This window comes from Chelon labrosus (assembly GCF_963514085.1).
Source record: "Chelon labrosus genome assembly, chromosome: 15".
Lineage (NCBI taxonomy): Eukaryota > Metazoa > Chordata > Actinopteri > Mugiliformes > Mugilidae > Chelon > Chelon labrosus.
In genome coordinates, this window is record NC_140348.1 from 27,718,249 (window position 1) to 27,740,742 (window position 22,494).

At 41.3% G+C, this 22,494-nt stretch overlaps 1 protein-coding gene and 1 pseudogene across 2 annotated transcripts in view; both read left to right on the top strand.

The window, feature by feature from the left end:
• LOC311500065 (protein NLRC3-like) overlaps positions 1–8,489 on the top strand; it is a gene marked incomplete at both ends in the record, with an annotated part of 33,592 nt that extends 25,103 nt beyond the window's left edge. Inside the window, 3 exons of the mRNA XM_084561240.1 lie at positions 1,349–1,522; positions 6,278–6,451; positions 8,486–8,489. Of these exons, the coding sequence (XP_084417366.1) occupies positions 1,349–1,522; positions 6,278–6,451; positions 8,486–8,489 (352 nt within the window). The remainder of the gene's footprint in view (positions 1–1,348; positions 1,523–6,277; positions 6,452–8,485) is intronic.
• Positions 8,490–11,908: 3,419 nt separating this feature from the next.
• Positions 11,909–21,700, top strand: LOC311500066 (protein NLRC3-like; annotated as a pseudogene). The gene is made up of 3 exons: positions 11,909–12,039; positions 19,562–20,403; positions 20,449–21,700. The product of its transcript is annotated as a protein NLRC3-like (transcript).
• The last annotated feature ends 794 nt before the right edge of the window (positions 21,701–22,494 follow it).

Here is a 22,494-nt window from a genome sequence, read left to right on the forward strand (position 1 = left end):
CGCATCACCTTCATAGAAATCTTTTCTTCCATTATAACAGATTTTATTCATTTGTTTCTTGACAGACTTGTTGACTATGTACTCTCAGAGAGTCACTGTGAAGTTGTGGCCTCAGCTCTGAAGTCCAACCCCTCCCACCTGAAACATCTGGAACTGAGTAGAAACTACTTGAAGGATTCAGGAATGAAGCTGCTGTCTGCTAGACTGGAGAGTCCAAACTGTAAACTGGAGACTCTGGGGTCAGTTTTCATTTATTTTCTTATCAGACTTCTGAACAATCGAGATCCAGTTTAGGTGAGTTTTCTTGTCAGGACTGTCAGATAGAAAAGGAGCTCAAAGAGTTTAAATGAAGGAGCATCATGTTCCTGAACATCAGCAGGTATCTCCTCAGTCATCGGTGGTGGGTCTGATCACAAACCAGATCAAGTCCAGTGTTCACATGTACATTAACAGAGTTCTTGGTGTCACTAATCATTCTTTCTGTCCATACTGTCTGTGGAGAAATCCCCTTATAGTTGTTGTGTGTGTAGGGACCTTAAATATATGAGTATGTAAGGAAGAGTAAAGTGGAGTTGTGTTTCTGAGTAAGTCAAGAATGCAGGTCCCAGAAACCTTTGCTTGATTGTTAAGTGTTTAGGACAGCTGTAGTAAGCGGTTAGCTGAAAACACCAGGTGATGGCTGTCACTAAGGGCGAAGGAGGAAAGGAGGAGCAACTGAAGTTCGATGCAAATCTGGATTAGCATCACCTGTAAGGACGGGCTCAGTGTGCTGGACCAGTGTGATTGCATGGACAGTAGAGGGACAGGAACTCAAAGAGGAACTTTGATTAGTGTCAGTCAGACTGCTGAAGCTTCATATTAGTGTCAGCTGAACAGTGGAGTTGTGTTAGGAAGAGACCACTTCACAGTCAGTGTGGACAGCAGAAATCTGAAGAACTCTGTCATGTCCATATGACATGTGACTGTAGTTGGAAGACACACTTGAACATGTCAACTTCTCCTTTAACATTTGAATGACACAAACCTCCTGAGACACCAAATCCAGGAAGAACAAGGTCCTGGAATCAAAGAACTAATCAACAGTTTGTAGTCCAACATGTGTGAGGAGGAGATATTGATCCTGTAATGAGGTCATTAGCATCTTATTGATCTGTGTTGACATGAATAGTTGTCTGAATGTTGTGCTGACGTTTGGTTGATGTCTGTAGAAGGCTGACATAATGAAGATCCACAATAAGGGCAAAGTCGCTATACTCATTTTAGAGAACAGCTCATTGATCAGGACACATTTCAGACCTCAACACATCTGATTGATCATCATTTATTTCATTTTTTATTTTTTCTTCAGACTGAGGAGATGCAGTTTATCAGAGATCAGCTGTGATTCTCTGGGACCAGCTCTGAAGTCCAACCCCTCCCATCTGAAACATCTGAACCTGAGTAACAACAACCTGAAGGATTCGGGAGTGAAGCAGCTGTGTGGTTTTCTGGAGAGTCCAGACTGTAGACTGGAGACTCTGAAGTTAGTTCACTGACTCTTACACTCTAAGAAGTGAAACATGGATGTTGTTTGCATTACATCATTTTTGTAAGGTGAAACTGTTGAATAATTCCACTTTTGAAAAATAAATCAAGAGAGTTTCATTGCATTAATGTAATACAAAAAGGTTTTGGGATTACAAAAATGTGCTGAATTGAATCTATGTAATCAAGTTATTTAAAACGCACTGTAGGCGTTAAAATGAATGAAGACCGTCCCAACGCGGTTTCCGTACTTTCTTGCACATGCGCAGTGTGGCTGAGGACGCCTTCGAAGACACGCCCATAGACATATACGTAGTGATGGCCAGCCAGTTGAGGCTTTGTTGAAGCCTCGACACGTGATTCAAAAAAAGGTTCATTACTCGAAGCTTCAATGACACAGTGCTCTATTAGGACATAGTGGAGAATAAAATGCAGTACAATCGAGACGTGTCTTCTTGCTTGTATGGGAGTTGATTTGCCATGCACATTCCTGTTCTACTACACCACATGGATATGTGGTTTAAAGCTGATAATAAATAAATTATATACTTATTACAATAAAATACATAAAAAGCAATCAGTGGGAATCGAACCCTTGCTTCACTAACGAAAGACCGTTGTTTTTTTCAATGTACCACTGGCCCCTTTCGTTTCGCGTGCTTGACGTTGGACCTTTTGATGTACGTCACTAATAAACTCTGCCTTCGTTCGTTTACACTATGTTTATGTTACAGCAGAGCCGTTTCTTGCTATAGGCGAACTAGGCAAATGCTTAGGGCCCAAAGCTGCATGTTCATCCTCATCTGAGAATTAAAATGTTCTGTCTTTATCTATAGCTATCTCGTGTGTTTGTTACATCCCTTATATGCTTAAAAATGAACGTCGTAGGATATAAATAAAATAAACTGCAATAATAAGCAGTGACTGGTGTTTTTGTGGCAATACTGCGTCATATTCGTTGGACCGCAGTGTCGCAATATGAGTGACGTAGCGGGCCGCCGACAGGTGTGATGGGCATGATTGACAGCTACTCATCCTTCCCGTTAGCGAGAATATTAAACAAAACAAACACAATAATGGCGTCAAAAAGAAGTTTACTCAGTTATGCGGAAAACGGAAGAAAAAGAAAACGGTCAAAAGATAAAGGTAAGGCATTTGTTGGTGGCGTGGACTGGATAGGTGGAGGTGAAATGCCGTTTAGCAAGTTTGTTTATTTGTCCTGCTAGCCAGCTAGCTAGCCCTGGATAAATGTTAGCTAGCTAGCCCTGGATAAATGTTAGCTAGCTAGCCCTGGATAAATGTTAAAGAGCCAGCTAGTTAGCCCTGGATAAATGTTAGCTCGCTGGCTAGGATGTGTTCGTCACAAACTCACAAATGTAAAAGGAATATGTCGCATGTGAATGGACAGTCTGTCCTGTCATGGTCATTTTCAAGTTTGTGTGTATTATATAGGCCTTTAATTAGAAGTGTGCTACAGTTTTATAATTTAAAGAAATATTTGAAAGGTTTGTCTTTTAAGTGATTTATACATATGATGCATTGTGTTCATTTTGTACGATTGTGGTAGTGGATCATTTATCTTATTTATTTATTTCACTAGTCCTATGTGTAAATGAATGCAGAAAACTCTTAAAAGTGACAACTTTGTTATTGGGCACACTGTACGTCACAGTGTTTAATATAAAAACAGATTCATTTTAATTTTCTGTATTACAGCAACATCACTGCAATTATAAAATAGGAATATGCACTAATGATCTATTTTACGTGATAACCTAAGGAGCCTTTTCTTTGCAGGAGCAATTCTAGAATGTTTTGGAGCTCCAGACGTTGAGCCAGAGGATCTTCTGAACTTCCTGACCAGGAAGCTCCAGAACCATCACATAAACTGTTATTATTACTTTGATTAAGTATATCAGGTGTTGCTGATAAGTGACTGTGATGTTAAATAAGCATTATTTTTAGTGTTGTTTTGTTTTCATTGTTGCAGTTTAAAATCAATGTTGGTTTGTTGTATTCTCTTATGTAAACATTTTTATAAACAATCAAAATATGTTTTATTTATTGACATATAGAGGATTGTTGTTTTCCTTGTATTATAGTTTTTTATCAGTTTAACTTGCCTGAGTGCTAAGGGTTAGTAATCTCTTCATCGTAGTTTGACAAACTAGGGGCCCCCAAACAGCATCTTGCTTAGGGCCCCCACGAAGCTAGAAATGGCCCTGAGTACAATCAACAAAACACTACAACATAAATACAACTCATTTGTGTCAAGTAACTTCAACGTAAGCGCGTTGAGTACCTTCAACATAAGCGCGTTGAGTAAATTCAACATAAGCGCGTTGAGTACCTTCAACATAAGCGCGTTGAGTATCCAACATAAGCGCGTTGAGTACCTTCAACATAAGCGCGTTGTGTATATTCAACATAAGCGCGTTGAGTACCTCCAACATAAGCGCGTTGTGTATCTTCAACATAAGCGCGTTGAGTACCTCCAACATAAGCGCGTTGAGTACCTCCAACATAAGCGTGTTGAGTACCTGCAACATAAGCGCGTTGAGTAAATTCAACATAACCGCGTTGAGTACCTTCAACATAACATAAGCGCGTTGAGTAAATGCAACATAAGCGCGTTGAGTAAATTCAACATAACCGCGTTGAGTACCTTCAACATAACATAACCGCGTTGAGTAAATGCAACATAAGCGCGTTGAGTAAAGTCAACATAAGCGTGTTGAATAGTATTTAATTAAGACGGTTTGGTGGGATTTGCTTAAAAGCATGTAGTAATAATTAGTTTTCTAGTATTCTTCCCATTTATTCAGCCTAGTTTCGTGGGACCGGTTGCCATAACTACAGTCGTATGAAAAAGTTTGGGCACCCCTTAGGAAAATCATTGCATCAGTTTGTCACTTGCTGAGCTTTTGAAGCAGCAACTTTATTTTAACATATGTTATACCTTATGGAAACAGAAACATCTCAGTAGTGAAATCATTTTCATTGGTCCAACAGAAACATTTTTATGTGTATTTAAACAAAAATAGGCATGTGCATAAATTTGGGTACCCCAAAGAAATAATTCCATTAATATTTAGTGGAGCTTCCTTTTGCTGCAAGAACAGCCTGTACACGCCTCCTATAGCCACAGACAAGTCCCTGAAGTCTGGCAGGTGGTAGTTTGCCCCATTCCTCCATACAAAACACCTCCAGTTCAGTCAGGTTTCTTGGCTTCCGTGCGTAAACAGCCTGCTTCAAATCAATCCATACATTTTCAATGATGTTAAGGTCTGGGGACTGGGATGGCCATTCCAGAAGATTGTACTTGTGCTTCTGCATGAATTCCTTGGTGGATTTTGAAGAGTGCTTAGGATCATTGTCCTGCTGGAAAATCCAACCCCGGCGTAGCTTCAACTTTGTGACAGATTCTTGAACATTCTTGTCAAGAATCTGCTGATACTGAGAGGAATTCATGTGGCCCTCAACTTTAACAAGGTTTCCAGTCCCTGTGCTAGCCACACAGCCCCATAACACGATGGACCCTCCACCAAATTTCACAGTAGGCAATAAGTTCTTCTCATGGAATTCAGTGTGTTTTTTTCGCCATGCATACCTCCTCATGTTCTGACCAAATTACTCTATCTTAGTCCCAAAATGCTTCTGGCTTGTCCAGATGTGCTTTTGCATACCTCATGCGACTCTTCTTGTGACGAACACTCAGGAAAGGCTTTTTGCGCATCAGCCTTCCAAAGAGCTTCCCTGGTGCAAAGTACGCTGGATTGTGGAACGATGAACAACTACCCCATCAGTAGCCAGATGTTCTTGTAGTTCTCTGGAGGTGGTCTGTGGCTTGTCTGTGACCATTCTAACCATCCTTCGCCTGTGCCTTTCCAGTATTTTTTTTGGCCAACCACATCTTTCCTTCACAAGGACTGTTCTTGTGGCCTTCCATTTCTGCACCACATTTCTGACTGTGGAGACAGACAGTCCAAACCTTCTTGATAATTTCTTGTACCCTTCTCCTAATTCATGATAATGAATTATCTTAGTTTTTTGGTCAGTGGAGGATTGTTTTGATGCCCCCATGTTGCCACACTCTAAAAAAGAACCTAGGACAAGCACAGCCCGCAATTGCCTCTGTTAAATAGCCTTTTTCATGATTGGTTCCACCTGTCTTTGTAATTGAAGGTCTCACAAGCTAGTCAAAGCAATTTTGTGCTGCAACGTGTCAGCTATAAATCCCTACAGGTCTTGAAATCAATGTGATTAAAAGGGTGCCCAAACTTTTGCACGTACCTTTTTTTACATTATAATTTATCAAAATAAAACTATGTAATGCTACTCTGAGAATTTTGGTCTGGAAAACACTCAAATGTCTACATCTCAGTAGGAAATCAAATCTTGTTGCTGTGATCTTCTTTTATAAAGTTAGAGCAAATTATCATGAAATCTTAGAGGGGTGCCCAAACTTTTTCATACGACTGTATATTAAGTAAATGTGATGTTTCATTTCTTAGAGTGTACTCTTGTAGATCTGATATGTTTAATCCAGAACTTTCCATAAATCTGTAAATGTCCTTTAGTTGAAGACAAGTGTTTGTAGCAGTAACTGTAGAAAATGTCCACTGTTAGTTGTTCAAGTCAATGAAGCTTAAAGGCTTTTAGGACACAGTAATGTTGAGCTGCACATTTAAAACCTGAACACATCTGATTGAATTATTAATGATTTTATCTACATCTTTTATTCTTTTTTCAGACTGATGAGATGCAGTTTGACAGAAGTTAGCTGTGATTCTCTGATCTCAGCTCTGAAGTCCAACCCCTCCCATCTGAAACATCTGGACCTGAGTGAAAACAACCTGAAGTATTCAGGAATGAAGCAGTTGTGTGGTTTTCTGGAGAGTCCATACTGTAGGCTGGAGACTCTGAGGTCAGACTCTATGTTTTCTTTGTGTGTTGAGATGAATATGATGGTTAAGTTGTGGTGACTGTAAACTGCAGACATTAGGCTGATATTCTGCTGATCCAAACTGAGGATCTTCATAGTAAAGTCTGTTTTCTTCTTCTGTGGTTTAGTGAATTGACTGGCAGAGCCATGTTGAGCTCCAAATTTTAAAAAAAAAAAATCCTCCACTGGATGATTGACTCTGAAACTCTGACATAATGTCAACAACAGTGAAAATGACCTTTGTTTTCTGAACTCACATCTTTTATTTTTTATTCAGATTGATCGACTGCAGTTTGTCAGAGATCAGCTGTGATTCTTTGGTCTCAGCTCTGAAGTCCAACCCCTCCCATCTGAAACATCTGAACCTGAGGAGAAACATCCTGAAGGATTCAGATGTGAAGCAGCTTCTTGATCTTGTGAAGAGTCCAGACTATAAACTGGAGACTCTGAGGTGAGTAGAGGGTTCCAGTCAGTCCATGCTTCTTTCATCAGTATTGTCCTAAACACAGTTAGTATCAAAGATCCAGTGTTTCCTGTAAACCTGCAGCTTCTCAGTGAAGCTGTGAGAGGAGAATGGAGACAGGCTTCAGGATTGGACAGAAAGACAGAAAGAGAGAGACAACAGTCAGCCAATCAGATGAGCCAGAAGCTTGTTGTGATCATGTGTTTGAGTCGATGTGAAGATGACTGTTGTTGTTGTGTTGATGTGTCCAGGAAATAAAGCTGGGTTCCAGCTGACAGCCTTCCAAGATGTATAGAGACAGTGGTGGTCATTCATCAAATCTGATCAACAACTGATCACAGCTCAGAGATCAGTCTGACTGACTATCAACAGAGCTGCACTTCAACTCTTCACAGAGCTCCAACAAATCAAGTCCAGTCCCTCATGAATGATTCAGACACATGTCAACCTGCCAGCATCAACAGTCCTTCCTGTTGTTGTGTAGATGTTTGTTCCTACTAGATTCTAATGTCTGTCTTCTCTTGTCTCTGTAGAAACAGTAGACTCCAGATGTTTTTACTCCTGTTTCATCCACATATTCATTTCATTGGAGCAAGAGCTGGAGCGAGCAGCAGTCTGCTTTATTTGTCACTGATTATTGATTGGATTAGTCCGATTATCAGTGACAGTGTTGATGGATGGTTTGCTTTGGTCTGATTTATTCTTCACTGGTTGGTTACAGAAACTTTACATCCTGCAAATCAGAAGTAAGAGCTCATTACCCTTCAGAGAACCACAGTAAAAGGCCACATTGTAATAGAAATAGTGTGGAAATAGTTGATCTAGACTTTAATAGTCTGGTCTTGAAGAGTAAGAATCAAGCTACAAGTCTCTGTGTTATTCTTTTAACAGAGCTTTAAACTATCATTTCTGTCTGTCAGTCAGTCAAAATCTCACATTTCTCTCAGCCTATCAAAGGCACATAGTTCTCCCTCTCATCTTGACTAACGCACGTAATTCTTTAAGCCTATCAAAAACTTGCATCTCTCTCTCTCAACCTGTCAAAGGCGCACAATTCACTCTCAGCCAATCATAGACACTCATTCTCTGTCAGCCTATGGCCACCACATCAGCCTGTGGTGGCCACAGCAGTTGTCCACCACCAGTGTCAGGATTTGTTTTGTTTACAATGTTACACTTGCACACCTATAAATGATAACACTACTTAGTCTTTTGCGTTGAAATTGCACTTTATTCCATTTACAGTTTGTTGATTTGTTGATTTGAGCCCTTCTCATCCAGCCCTTTTAAGGCCCAGAGGAAGTGGAGAAAACCATTCAAAAGATGGAAGAAAGGGGACTGGACTGAAACAATCTTAAAGTTTCCTTCAAAGCGGATTTGTTATTGCGTTGAAAGAATTATTATTTTTTATTTTTTTGTATTTTGTTCACTTAGCTTATGTTTAGTTAGTTTAAGTGTTAGATTTTTTGTATGTTCATTGTTAGTCTAGGTCCCCCCTGTGTCTGTTTTGGACTAGTCCTAAGTGTATATAACCCCTGTGTGTCATTTGTCAGTTAGAACAGTGTTTTTCAACCACTGTGCTGCGGCACACTAGTGTGCCGTGAGAGATCGTCAGGTGTGCCGTGGGAAATTATCCAATTTCACCTAATGGTCTAAAAAACATTTTTTGAAAACGAATTAATTATTTGCAAATAATATGCCATTGTGTCAAGTGTCTGTGTATATATCTGTCTGTGTATCAGAGGTTGCGCTAGACTTTTTCGTTGTCTGTCATTTTGACTGACAGGGTCATAAAAATCCCATCATATCTATTTTTACCCGTCACTTTAATTTTTTTTAAAATGATAATAAAGACATATTCAAAAGCATTTTCATTCAAGTTTATTTGACTTTAAGTACTTTTTTCAGAAAAATATTGACTTTAAATGGTAACAACAACAACAACAGTTTCGGCTGCCGACACGTCTTGTCCGTGCTTGGAACTGGACTGCTAGCGCTAACAGCTCTTACGGTACCGTAGGGTTGAAGTGCTTCGGTGGTATGCTAATTCCATTTTGGTAGCCATTAGCTGCATAGACGTAGACCATTGACTGTATATACTAGACGTAGACATATGGTTAGCCGAGCTCTGACGTGTGCATCTTGGAACTCAAACTGTGATGAGAGACAAGAGCCAATTAATTAGGTCACTCGCCACCAAGTGGTCAGGGGTGTTAATTGAAATCTGTCAAAATGACGACTGACCTTCAGATTTTTCCGCCAGATTTAAAAAAAAAAAACGGCCAATGACGGAAGATATTCGGTTAACGCGACCCCTGCTGTGTACATATACAATACTTTTTTCTTTGTGTTTATTTGATATCTTTTCAAGACAATTTGACAAGAATGACTTTATATTGTTAATATTGGCTACACAGTTTCATTTTTTTAACGTTTTCGGTTGGTGGTGTGCCTTGTGATTTTTTCAATGAAAAAAATGTACCTTGGCTCAAGAAAGGTTGAAAAACACTGAGTTAGAATAGAATAGAGTAGGTCTTTATTGTCATCGTCACAAGTACAACGAAATTAAAAGTGCTCTCCTATCAGTGCATCATTAGATATAATAAAAAGAATAATAAAAAAAAAAACATACAACAACATTATCAGCATAAGTAACACACCCAGTCACTGCATAAAAACAGTATAGTGCATATTATTTTTTTGCAGCGTTGAGGGTTGTTATTGCTGTTGGATAAAAAATGTTTGAGTCTACTTTTCCTTGCGTTTATTGATCTGTAGCGTCTGTCTGAAGGTAACAGTTCAAACAGTAAGTGAACAGGAAGTTGGTGTCCTTTATAATGTTCTGGGCTTTTTTGAGACAACGGGAACTCTGTAGTTCTTCCATTGTGGGGAGAGGGCAGCCGATGATCTTTTGGGCGGTGTTGATGACCCTCTGGAGCGCTTTCCTCTGAGCCGCTGTGCAGCTGGTGTACCATATGCACATGCAGTATGTCAGTATACTGTCAATGGAGGCACGATAGAAGGACACCAACAGTCTCTGTGATGTTATTCCTCCTGAGTATTCTCAGGAAGTACAGTCTCTGCTGAGCCTTTTTCAGTAGCTCAGAGGTGTTCACGCTCCAGGATAGGCTCTCCTCTATGTGGACTCCCAGGAAGCGGAAGTCTGCCACCCTCTCCACATGGTCCCCGCTGATGATTAATGGAATCTCAGTTTTCTTTCTCCTGTAGTTAATGATGAGTTCTTTGGTCTTCGAGGTGTTGAGGAGCAGATTGTTGGTCCTGCTCCATGTTGACAGCCGCTCCACCTCATCCCTCCACCTGGAGATAAATCCCATCACTGTGGTGTCATCCGCAAACTTCACCATGGTGTTGCTGTGATGGTGACCTCATTTTGAGTTTCTGGGCCCTATTTCCACATTTGTTAGATCTTTATATTAAATCATTCATTTTGTAATTTATTATTATTATTAAAACATTTTTTTGGCAATTTTACTCCTCTGTCTTCCTACTTGGTCCCTTCTACAGTTTATCAAAGGCTGGCATTTCACCCTCTCTGCCTGTCAAAAGCTTGAGTATCTTTCTGCCCAGTAGAGGCTTGTATCTTTCCCTCCCTTCACACCATCACTATAATTCTTACTTCCGCCTTACTGCAGCCCCCCTCTAGATTCAATTCCAGTGTAGTACTGCTTTACTGTACCGTTGAAGTTATGTTATCTCATCATGTTCTCAAATTTTCTTTAGTGTTGAATATTCCCTGCCATGGTATGATTGATTAGAATTATTTTGGGGGTCCTGTCCATATCTACCTGCCTTGTCCAACATTCAGTTCAATGACACCATAGCTCTTGGAATCTAATGGCAAAACTATTGCCTTGCATGTTCATGTTCATGTTTCCTCAATAAATGTTTATTCTTCACCTACTTTATCTCTCCTTATTGAAGTGTGAGTTGCAAAAGTTGAACCCTTGTCTGTGACCTCCTTGTGCAGCAGTAACAGCAACTAAACGTTTCCGGTAACTTTCCTCAGAACAGAACCACTTCAGTTCTGAGATGTTGGTGGGTTTCCTCACATCAACTGCTTGCTTCAGGTCCTTCCACAACATTTCTATTGGATTAAGGTCAGGACTTTGACTTGGCCGTTCCTAAACATTCATCTTGTTCTTCTTTAACCGTTCTTTTGTAGAACCACTTGTGTTCTTGGGCTCGTTGTCTTGCTGCATGACCCAGTTTCTCTACATATATTTAAGTGTTTTAAAGTGTTTTCTGAGAACTCAGTGATGTTCCTTTAAACATTATTCACTCCTTAGTTGAGCAGTGATTTACTTCCTCTTCTCTCTTTCTGCATGTTTTCTGGTTTGAGTTTACTTTCACTTCCACCAGGGTCGTGTCGCAGATCATTTTCTCCATCTGAAGGTAACGAAGCAGTTTGTCGTGTTTTCTTCATCAGCTGTCAGCAGCTCAGTTCCAGCAGAAATCTGCCGCTCCATAGTTCACGTTAAACTCAGTCACAGCTGAAAGGTAAGAGTCTGGATGAAACTCATCCGCCATTTTGTGTCTCTGAGTGATCATGGTCCGTTTGTGTCACTCGGAGCATAAATATGATTGAAGGTGATTTTCTTTCATCTTTTCATAGAGGACACAGTCGGGCTTTTATTTTGAAACTGTCTTTAGAAATTTTAATCTGCTTTTGTAACATAAAGCTGAAAGCAACTAAGTACTTTTAGCCTGTTAGCGAACAGTAGCTCCTCCTAACTTCCCAGCCTACCAGCTAACATACTCAGTGTCAGTGAACACATCGTGTGTCCTCCATGGCTCCATCTAGTGGACTGATAGTAGAAGTACAGCAGCTGATGAATAAGAGCCAATCAGTGGAGGAGCAGCTGATCTTTTTACAGCAGGAATGATTTCAGTTGATGTTCACATGAATGATTAGTGTTTCCTCTGCAGGTGGAAGTAGAAAGTGTGAATTCAGCAGCATGGACCAGAGTGAGGACAGACTGGAGGGACCTGGACTTGGACCTGAACCCAGCTGTGTGTCCTTGAAGAGCGACCGGTCGAAGGAGTTTTGGATTAATTTTAAAGGAGGACGTGGTTCTGATCCAAAGAGGTAAAGTGTCAGTGAAGCTGTCTTACATGAGGAGCTGATGGTCCTACTTTCATCTCTCTTCCTCTTTGGGTTAAAGCTGGTTCATCACTCTTGTGTCACTGAGTTTATACAACATGTTTGTTTCATCCTTTTACTTCTGACGTCTCTTCTTTGAATTTATTCTCATCAGTTTTTATCCAACATGCACATTTATCTGTGGTGGTTTAGTGTCAGGATCCAGCAGCAGGGACTAGACTCTCCTGGACCTGGACCCGGACCTGGATCTCGACCTGGACCTGAACCCAGCTGTGTGTCCTTGAAGAGTGACCGGTCGAAGGAGTTTTGGATTAATTTTAAAGGAGGACGTGGTTCTGGTCCAAAGAGGAGAAAGAGGAAAAAGTCAGTAAATGTCCTGTCTCTTGGTTCTACTTGTCTTCTTGCAGACTGATGAGTGGCTGATCAGTAGCTGTCTGTCCTGTTGTAGAGAGACCAGGGGGGTATTCCAGAAAGCAGGTTTACCGCTAACTCTGGGTATGTAAACCCAGAGTTAGCAGTAAACCTGGGATTTCGGTTCCAGAACGCTCAAATATGATCAGGCTATGTAAGTAACTATGGTAACATAGGCTCTGAACTTAACTGGGTATGTAAACCCTGAGTTAGCGGTAAACCTGGGATTTCGGTTCCAGAACGCTCAAAAATGATCAGGCTATGTAAGTAACTATAGTAACATAGGCTCTGAACTTAACCTGGTAGGGGTAGGTTTTGTTCAGGTTATGTTCGGGTATTTAAGTGCACATTCAGCCAGACCGCTGTTTCCACACTTGTCACACAATGACGTTTCCTTTTGAGGAAGATCCAATTGACATTGAAGCACAAATCATTCGGGCTATTCACCGTGAGAGGGTGATAAGACCACGACTTAATATCCTTTCTTTTCCTAATGAGTTTTTGCCAGAGCGCTACTGTTTTTCTGCGGAATCTTTAATATAGGCTATTTAAACAACATTCTCCATCCCCACATTTCGAACGTTACGCATCGTGGATTCGCTCATCGTAATTGTTGCGCGTGCGGGCTCCACCACTCCACCGCCACCTACAACTGAGAAGTTCATAAATTGGTCATTTTCGAACTTGCAAGGCTACACAAATTAGACATAAGTGATTTAGGCGTAGGCCTATTAGGGAAAATGCATTGCACTTGTTAATTTTGCTCCTCCTGGGAGGTTGAGGGCTCCGATGACGTGCCCCTAGAAATCCCCTCCATCATCGGACGCCCTCGATTGATACTGATCGCCAACTCCTCCACAGGGGTGAGGGGGGACACCGCTGGCCCAGAACCGGTCTTCCTCTCCTCTGCTTTCTTCCTATTGGCTTTGAAATGAATGTAACTTGTTGCAATATGGCAATTCAAGAATATAATACTGGATAAGTGATGTCTAAGATGATGCACCCAGATATATCTTACCAACTTGGACAATGTTTTTATATTTTGTTTTGACCTGCGGCCACGTTCTCTTAAGGGCAGTCGGGTTACATCTAATTAAAAATAATACAATATATGACAAGGTAGTCTATAGTATAAGAAAGTCTCATACAAAGCAGTTAATATGTAGCCTAATATCTACTGAATTATTGTGCTTCTGACACATTAGTGTGCTATATCCTACTAAACTTACGCATTTACGCGGTCGGCAATTCTCTGCCAAGCAAGATCTCGTTCCTTGGCAGACGCGCAAGTATTGCTTTTTTTCGTGATTATCGCTCTTTCCTCCTCGTACGCCTCGAGCAGAACTTGCTGCTCCGCTTCAGAAAAATAGGCTGCTCTGCGCTTTGCCATTTTTACTCATGGTTTCGACTCTCAATAGATGATGCCTTTATAACTTCGCCGTGATCGCGCACAACTCTAGGTTAAACAATCCGGGGTTGATTGAACTGATTGCTAACCGGTGTTTTGGAACCGACAGCTCGGGTTTAGTCGCCTCAGGTTCAGACAACCCAGAGGTTAAGTTTTATCTCAGTGTTTGTTAAACCTGCTTTCTGGAATACCCCCCAGCTCTGCACACTAGTGTTGTTGGTTCTTTGGTTGTTCAGGTCCATGTGACTCAGAGATAAGTCACCATCAGCAGACAGTCAAAGCCACTAGTTCCTTAATGATGCTGCGGCTGCTGCTGGTTTCAGCAGACACAGTGTCGACTTCTTTAGTCACGTTCTTTCTTAGTTTCCTCTTGAAAACATGACTCTCCATCATTAATGGCTGTCACTGAGCATTCTTTGTCCTTGTTCAGTGTTGGCAGCAACAAGTGAGCCATCAGAACTTTTAAAGACACTGTTTGGTAGATCTGGTGCATATTTAACCCCTGCAGCCTCTACACTCATCTGACAGCATTCACTTCACTCCTGTATCATGTAGGAAGACAACCTTTGTTCATAAGTGACCAGGATGTTAATTCATACAGGACAGAAACGTGTTAAACTGGCATCACATTAACACAGAGGAGTAAATGTCTGAGTCTAAACTGTCCATGACTCTCATCATTGTTCACAGGAATGAACCTGGACCTGGACCCAGCTGTGTGTCCTTGAAGAGTGACCGGTCAAAGGAGTTTTGGATTAATTTTAAAGGAGGATGTGGTTCTGGTCCAAAGAGGTAAAGTGTCAGTAAATGTCCTGTCTCTTGCTTCTACTTGTCTTCTTGCAGACTGATGAGTGGCTGATCAGTAGATGTCTGTCCTGTTGTAGAGAGACCAGCTCTGCACACTAGTGCTGTTGGTTCTTTGGTTGTTCAGGTCCATGTGACTCAGAGATGAATCACCATCAGCAGACAGTCAAAGCCAGTAGTTCCTTAGTGACGCTGCGGCTGCTGCTGGTTTCAGGAGACACAGTGTCGACTTCTTCAGTCACGTTCTTTCTTAGTTTCCTCTTGAAAACATGACTCTCCATTATTAATGGCTGTCACTGAGCTTTCTTTGTCCTTGATCAGTGTTGGCAGCAACAAGTGAGCCATCAGAACTTTTAAAGACACTGTTTGGTAGATCTAGTGCATATTTAACTCCTGCAGCCTCTACACTCATCTGACAGCATTCACTTCACTCCTGTATCATGTAGGAAGACCACCTTTGTTCATAAGTGACCAGGATGTTACATCACATTAACACAGAGGAGTAAATGTCTGAGTCTCAACTGTCCATGACTCTCATTATTGTTCACAGGAATGAACCTGGACCTGGATCTCGACCTGGACGTGAACCCAGCTGTGTGTCCTTGAAGAGTGACCGGTCGAAGGAGTTTTGGATTAATTTTAAAGGAGGACGTGGTTCTGGTCCAAAGAGGTAAAGTGTCAGTAAATGTCCTGTCTCTTGGTTCTACTTGTCGTCTTGCAGACTGATGAGTTAAAACTAGAGAGATAACTGTCCAGGTGTATTTTATCTGAAATAACACGCAGCCAGACTTGAATCTCACAGTCAGAATGTCAGAGTTTCTTCTTCTGTCTTATACCTGTGTTCTTAAATGAGCCTCTTTGGCTAGCAAGGTGTCAACAGAGTCAGGTTCAGAAAGAGCAGACTGGAGGTTGTCACAGATGTGGGAAGGATCATTTCTATGTCCGGGTGAAAACCATGAACCTGTCAGAAGTCAGAGTAGCCAGGCTTTAGGCTCTGAGCTAATGAAGAAATACATTTCTCAACACAGGGATTCTCCATTGTTGTGTCTGAAAGTGACGCTGAGATTCAGTTGTATATTACAACAGTGGTTGGTTCTGGTGTCGTGTTTCAACCTTGTAGTGTAGCTTGGACACTAGTTAACCAAACCAATGGTGGCCTACTATCTGGGTACTAGCTTCTCATGTAAGAAGACAAGCTATAACACCATCTAGTGGCTCTAGTAGGTGTAGTAGGCTGGACCATACACTAACTGAGATGCTCACCAGTAACAGTCAGGGAATTATCTCCAAACGTTGACTCAACCTGGAACACTGACAGTAACAGCTAGGTCTGCAACTATTTTACAGGCTGGTAGCTGTGGCTCTAGATTTCGCTTTATTTCTCAGACTGAAATGCATGGCAGTAACAAAAAGGAATATACTCTATGTTCTACAGTCAAAAAGAGGAGCACTTAATTTATTAACAGCCACATAAGTGACTAGATTGCATTTAATACCAAATAGACAGAGTAAATTCTTAATGTAACTTAAATTGGTGGTTATCTATAACCAAAATCTCCTCAATTGTTCGAGCTAGATCTGATGAATAATAATTTTTCTCTGCAATGCACTTGTTTGTACGTACATTGGTATGTTTAATCCTATGAGAGACTAAGAGTGCTGAATATATAAACATTTAGTCAAAGCAAGAATTTCATAATATTTGGTATGATCCAAAATGTAGAAATGAATATTGCAGACAGTGCTATGCCTCACATGGGGCATCATTATGTTGGGATTGTTCTAATTAGGGGTCCATGCAATGAAGGATGCCTATTGTTTTTCTTTCGATTTTTATTCTTAGGGGTCCATGCAATGAAGTTGCAGGATCCCTATTGATTTTGTAGTGATTTTTATAATTATAATAATGATTTATCTTTTTCTACGTAGCTAAAGTGTCTGCCCAGGAGAAACTGCAAGGGCGAAAGGCATCAAACCTGGTAATTTAGTAGAAGTCCTACCGTGCCACTTTGCCAAGGTGTCAGTACACATGCCTGCATCTAGGTGGCACTATAATGAGCCAATTTACGTTTTGCCTCGTATCTCGAAAACCGTGTGCCCTAGAAACAAAATTATTTCTCCCTCTGATTCCTTATATATTATATACTGGTCCTAATGGACTAGGCCACGCCCATTTCCGCCAGCCATTTTTTCCCCCATTTTGAAAAAATTGCACCTCAAAGCAAAATTAACTCCTCCTAGACCGTTCATCCAATTCTCACCAAACTTGGAATGTATCATTCATGGACAAAGAAAATGAAAAGATATCAAAATGACTTAGTCAATGATTAATTAATTTATGGCGTGCAACAGTATAACTCCAAAACTGATATTTTGTGAAGTATATACCCAACCTTAATCAAACTTCATATCATTGATAATAATATGATTCTCTACAAGCACCCCAGCTTTTGTGACCCTTGGTCTCTAGGGGGCGCTACACAAGCAACATTTCATTATCTCAAAAACTGCAATAGCTAACTTCATGAAATTTGGCATACACAGTCTGTAACATATTGTGTAGACGCCCATTAGGTTGCGTGACATTACATCAACAGGGGGTGCTACAGGCGACACGGACACATTTCATATGAATGTTTCGTGAAATTCGGGCTGGAGGGGGCGCTACAACGACTACATGTTTATATCTTATAAACCAACACAGTAAACTGGTTGAAATTTGACAACAATAATCTGTGGATGACTCCTTACAAGCCCACCAAGTTTCGTGCAATACGGTGTATAGGGGGTGCTACTGGTGACTTATACCTCTGCGTCTCGCTCTCGGATGACTTTGCCATGGACCCCTTTATGATCGCTTGCAATCATGTCGTGTATTATTTTATATCTTTATATAAGTGTAAAATATATTTGATATCTTTAAAATGTGCAGTCAATAAATAATGTGAACGTGTGTTGTAATGAGAATATCAAAGTGAAAGTGTGAATGTAATGTTGCGTATGTTCTTGTCAGGCAGAAAGTTTATTTTTTTTAACAAATGTTTATAAAAAAAAACAAGTTCAAAAGTGCAAGGATTTTTTTTGGCAGAGACGCATCTCGTTGACAGATGCGCTTCCTTATAAACACAGTTTGGCACCTCAGTGACAGACAAAACAACGTCTATATCGGTCACATGACTTTTTCTTAACGCAATATGCGCAGTGACACGGGGTTTCACTCTATGAGCTCGACACATGCGCCGATGCATCTGAGGTGCCCGACCCATCACTACTGATGAGTATTCATTATTGCTAATAACCACATTTGTTCCTTCAAATCCCAACATTTTAAAACTAGACAAGATACTCTATCAATCATGTCGTAAAAGGAGCTAACCAGCTAGCCTCAGCTAACAGAGAACTGGAGCAGTTTCATAGTGAAAATGAATGTGTCATGTCAGAATTTCTTATTTCGCTATATTTCATCTGATCCCAAAACAGTCAATTACAAATGCATTTGATTTTGTTTTTGTGGTCCTTTAAACTCTATCCACACGATACTTCATAAACTATGCACCACATGGTGACTTGCCAGACAGAATTTGAGTCTTGTAACAGTTTCAACATGGTCCTTTGTCTCCATCTATTGGGCTAATGGTGGTACTACAGATAAAACACACAATACAGCCATCACATAGAAACAGTTAGCTTAGCACTGATATGTAGCATGCCTTGGTGACTGGTTTCCCTGGGCAGTTACATGAGTGAACAATATGGAGGAAATAACAATATCTTTACAAAAACATTATCTGACAATTCAGATTGTTAACATTGTTTTAATGTTTTGAAGCTATAAACTAAATGAACTTGTCTGTTGAAGAGTAATCAGAGTTGTGTCTCTGGAAGCTATTGAACCTTAGAAAAACATTATTATTTCTTTCTTGTGTACATACCAGTAGTTGGGAAAACACCCCCTTAGAAGAGGTGATCAATAAGTGGATATTTGAAGCAGAGTAGTGTCTTCAATCTTCTAATGGATGAGAGCTAATTGTTGATGATTGGTCCACAGAGTCCACCAGCAGAGCTCAGAGGTTCTCAGTGGTCAGTCTCCCCAGCAGCATCAAACACACCTGGACTCCATCTTTCTGGTCTGTACATGTACAACAACTACTTTCCATCATCTCCATGCTGCACTTTGTAGACCAGTGGATTGTCAGTGTGTCCAACATGGATCTGATGTTTGTCTCCATGATTTCAGTCTGCTTGTGTCATTCATATCATATTCCGTTCCAGCTGCTGGAGGACAACATCATCACTTTTGTGAAGAACGAGCTGAAGAAGGTCCAGAAGGTTCTGAGTCCAGATTACCCAGAATGCTCAGAGAGTCAGAGGGAGGATGAGGAGGTGTTGGAGGGTGAAGATGAAGATGAAGAGCAGAGGAGGAGCAGCAGAGATTTATTACTGAAGATCACAATGAACTTCCTGAGGAGAATGAAGCAGGAGGAGCTGGCTGACTGTCTGCAGAGCAGTAAGAGGATTTCTCTAAACATTGAAGCTGCTGGAGAAATGGGACATTTACTAATGTCTCCAGAGATGAACCAAGATATATTCACACACTCATTCTTTAGAGCAATGACATGTTGGGATATTTACTGGAGAGTTTATTTATTCATCTTATTTGTTGTATGTTCATTCAGGACATGAAGCTGCAGTTTGTGGACGTAAAGTTAAATCTACTCTGAAGGAGAAGTTCCAGTGTGTGTTTGAGGGGATTGCTAAAGCAGGAAAGTCAACCCTTCTGAATGAGATCTACACAGAGCCCTACATCACAGAGGGAGGGACTGCAGAGGTCAATAATGAACATGAGGTCAGACAGATTGAAATAGCATCCAGGAAACCACACAGACCAGAAACAACCATCAGACAAGAAGACCTCTTTAAAGCCTCACCTGGAAGACATGGACCAATCAGAAGAGTGATGACAAAGGGAGTGGCTGGCATTGGGAAAACAGTCTTAACACAGAAGTTCACTCTGGACTAGTCTGAAGACAAAGCCAACCAGGACATCCTCTTCATATTTCCATTCACTTTCAGAGAACTGAATGTGTTGAAAGAGAGAAAGTTTAGCTTGGTGGAACTTGTTCATCACTTCTTCATTGAAACCAAAGAAGCAGGAATCTGCAGCTTTGAAGAGTTCCAGGTTGTGTTCATCTTTGATGGTCTGGATGAGTGTCGACTTCCTCTGGACTTCCACAACACTGAGATCCTGACTGATGTTACAGAGTCCACCTCAGTGGATGTGCTGCTGACAAACCTCATCAGGGGGAAACTGCTTCCCTCTGCTCGCCTCTGGATAACCACACGACCTGCAGCAGCCAATCAGATCCCTCCAGAGTGTGTTGACATGGTGACAGAGGTCAGAGGGTTCACTGACCCCCAGAAGGAGGAGTACTTCAGGAAGAGATTCAGAGATGAGGAGCAGGCCAGCAGGATCATCTCCCACATCAAGAGATCACAAAGCCTCCACATCATGTGTCACATCCCCGTCTTCTGCTGGATCACTGCTACAGTTCTGGAGGATGTGTTGGAAACCACAGAGGGAGGAGAGCTGCCCAAGACCCTGACTGAGATGTACATCCACTTCCTGGTTGTTCAGGCGAAAGTGATGAAGGTCAAGTATGATGGAGGAGCTGAGACAGATCCACACTGGAGTCCAGAGACCAGGAATATGATTGCGTCTCTGGGAAAACTGGCTTTTGATCAGCTGCAGAAAGGAAATCTGATCTTCTAAGAATCAGACCTGACAGAGTGTGGCATCGATATCAGATCAGCGTCAGTGTACTCAGGAGTGTTCACACAGATCTTTAAAGAGGAGAGAGGACTGTACCAGGACAAGGTGTTCTGCTTCGTCCATCTGAGCGTTCAGGAGTTTCTGGCTGCAGTCTACATGATCCACTGTTACACCAACAGGAAGACAGAGGTGCTGGAGGACTTCCTGAAAAGAAACTACAATAACTCACCTCTGGATGAATTTCTGAACAGAGTCATGGAGAAATCCCTGGAGAGTAAAAATGGTCACCTGGACCTGTTAGTTCGCTTCCTTCATGGCCTCTCTCTGGAGTCCAACCAGAGACTCTTAGGAGGTCTCCTGGGTCAGACAGAGAACAGTCCAGAAATCATCCAGAGAACCATCAACAACCTGAAGAAGATGAACACTGATAAAATCTCTCCTGGCAGAAGCATCAACATCTTCAACTGTCTGATGGAGATGAAGGACCTCTCAGTTCATCAGGACATCCAAGAGTTCCTGAAGTCAGAGAACAGATCAGAGAAGAAACTCTCTGAGATCCACTGCTCAGCTCTGGCCTACATGCTGCAGATGTCACAGGAGGTTCTGGATGAGTTGGACCTGAGGAAGTACAGAACATCAGATGAGGGACGATGGATACTGATCCCAGCTGTGAGGAACTGCAGAAAGGCTCGGTGAGTCCTGATCATTAACAGAATCAATCAGTGGAGATTAGTAGTTTAGTTCTTCAGACGTTCTCATTCTTCTTCAAACAGTGTTCCACTTGTTTACTGCAAACATTACTGTTGGGCGACTATCTAACAAATATTACAGTCGCCGAGAGGCTAAGCAGGGGAAAAACTTTACCTGCCGGATGGGCTGGCTGTTCAATAAAACATCTCTCGAGTTACGGTTGTGTATACTTATTACTGTTCAAACACAAGCGGTGAGTAGTCCAACAATCCATAAAAAACATCGAGTCGGTTTTCCGAGAACATGCGGTCAGCAAAAGTATGACTTCCCCCTTCACCCTCTCAGTTCAGTCATTCTTCACCAGGTGAATAGCTGATTTTACTACCTGGCTGATGCACCGCCACGTGACCCACATCCCCGTTTGTGACCATAGCAACAAACCCTAAACCAATTCTACCTGGCGCCTACAATTACAGTCAGTTGTATTTAGTCCCAGATGTTCTCCAGCTGTTAAAAGCTGTTCAATGAATGAACACAGTTCTTCTATTTATTTCTAATCATTCTTACATTTGACTCTTTTATTTCTATTTCTATATATTCACTGTGAATATTCACTTGTTCACTGAGCTGAACTAAAATGATCCAGAGTCCATTAAACAGTGAAGACAGTCCAGATGTCCTCATGATGGGATCAGATCCACTGACAGACTGTGGACAGTCTGGAAGCCTCAGTGTAACTCAGTGTTGTCTCCATTCATCTTCACATTCAACTAAACAAAGGTCTGAGAGAGATGATGAGAATGATTGTTTCCTGTCAAACACAGTCAGAGAAGATGAGCTGAACCACTGATGTGGAGACAAAATGTCCAACAGGATGTGTCCAACTGTCCACTCATCAAACGCATCATGTTCATAGAAATGTCTCCTGCCATTATAACAGATTTTATTTATTTGTCTCATGACAGACTTTATAACTGTGGACTCTCAGAGAGTCACTGTGAAGTTGTGGCTTCAGCTCTGATGTCCAACCCCTCCCATCTGAAACATCTGGACCTGAGTGAAAACAACCTGAAGGATTCAGGGGCGAAGCTGCTGTCTGCTGGACTGGAGAGTCCAAACTGTAAACTGGAGATTCTGGGGTCAGTTTTCATTGATTTTCTTATCAGGCTTCTGAAGAATGGAGATCCAGTTTAGAGGAGTTCTCTTGTCAGGACTGTCAGATAGAAAAGGAGCTCAAAGAGTTTAAATGAAGGAGCATCATGTTCCTGAACATCAGCAGGTATCTCCTCAGTCATCGGTGGTGGGTCTGATCACAAACCAGATCAAGTCCAGTGTTCACGTGTACATTAACAGAGTT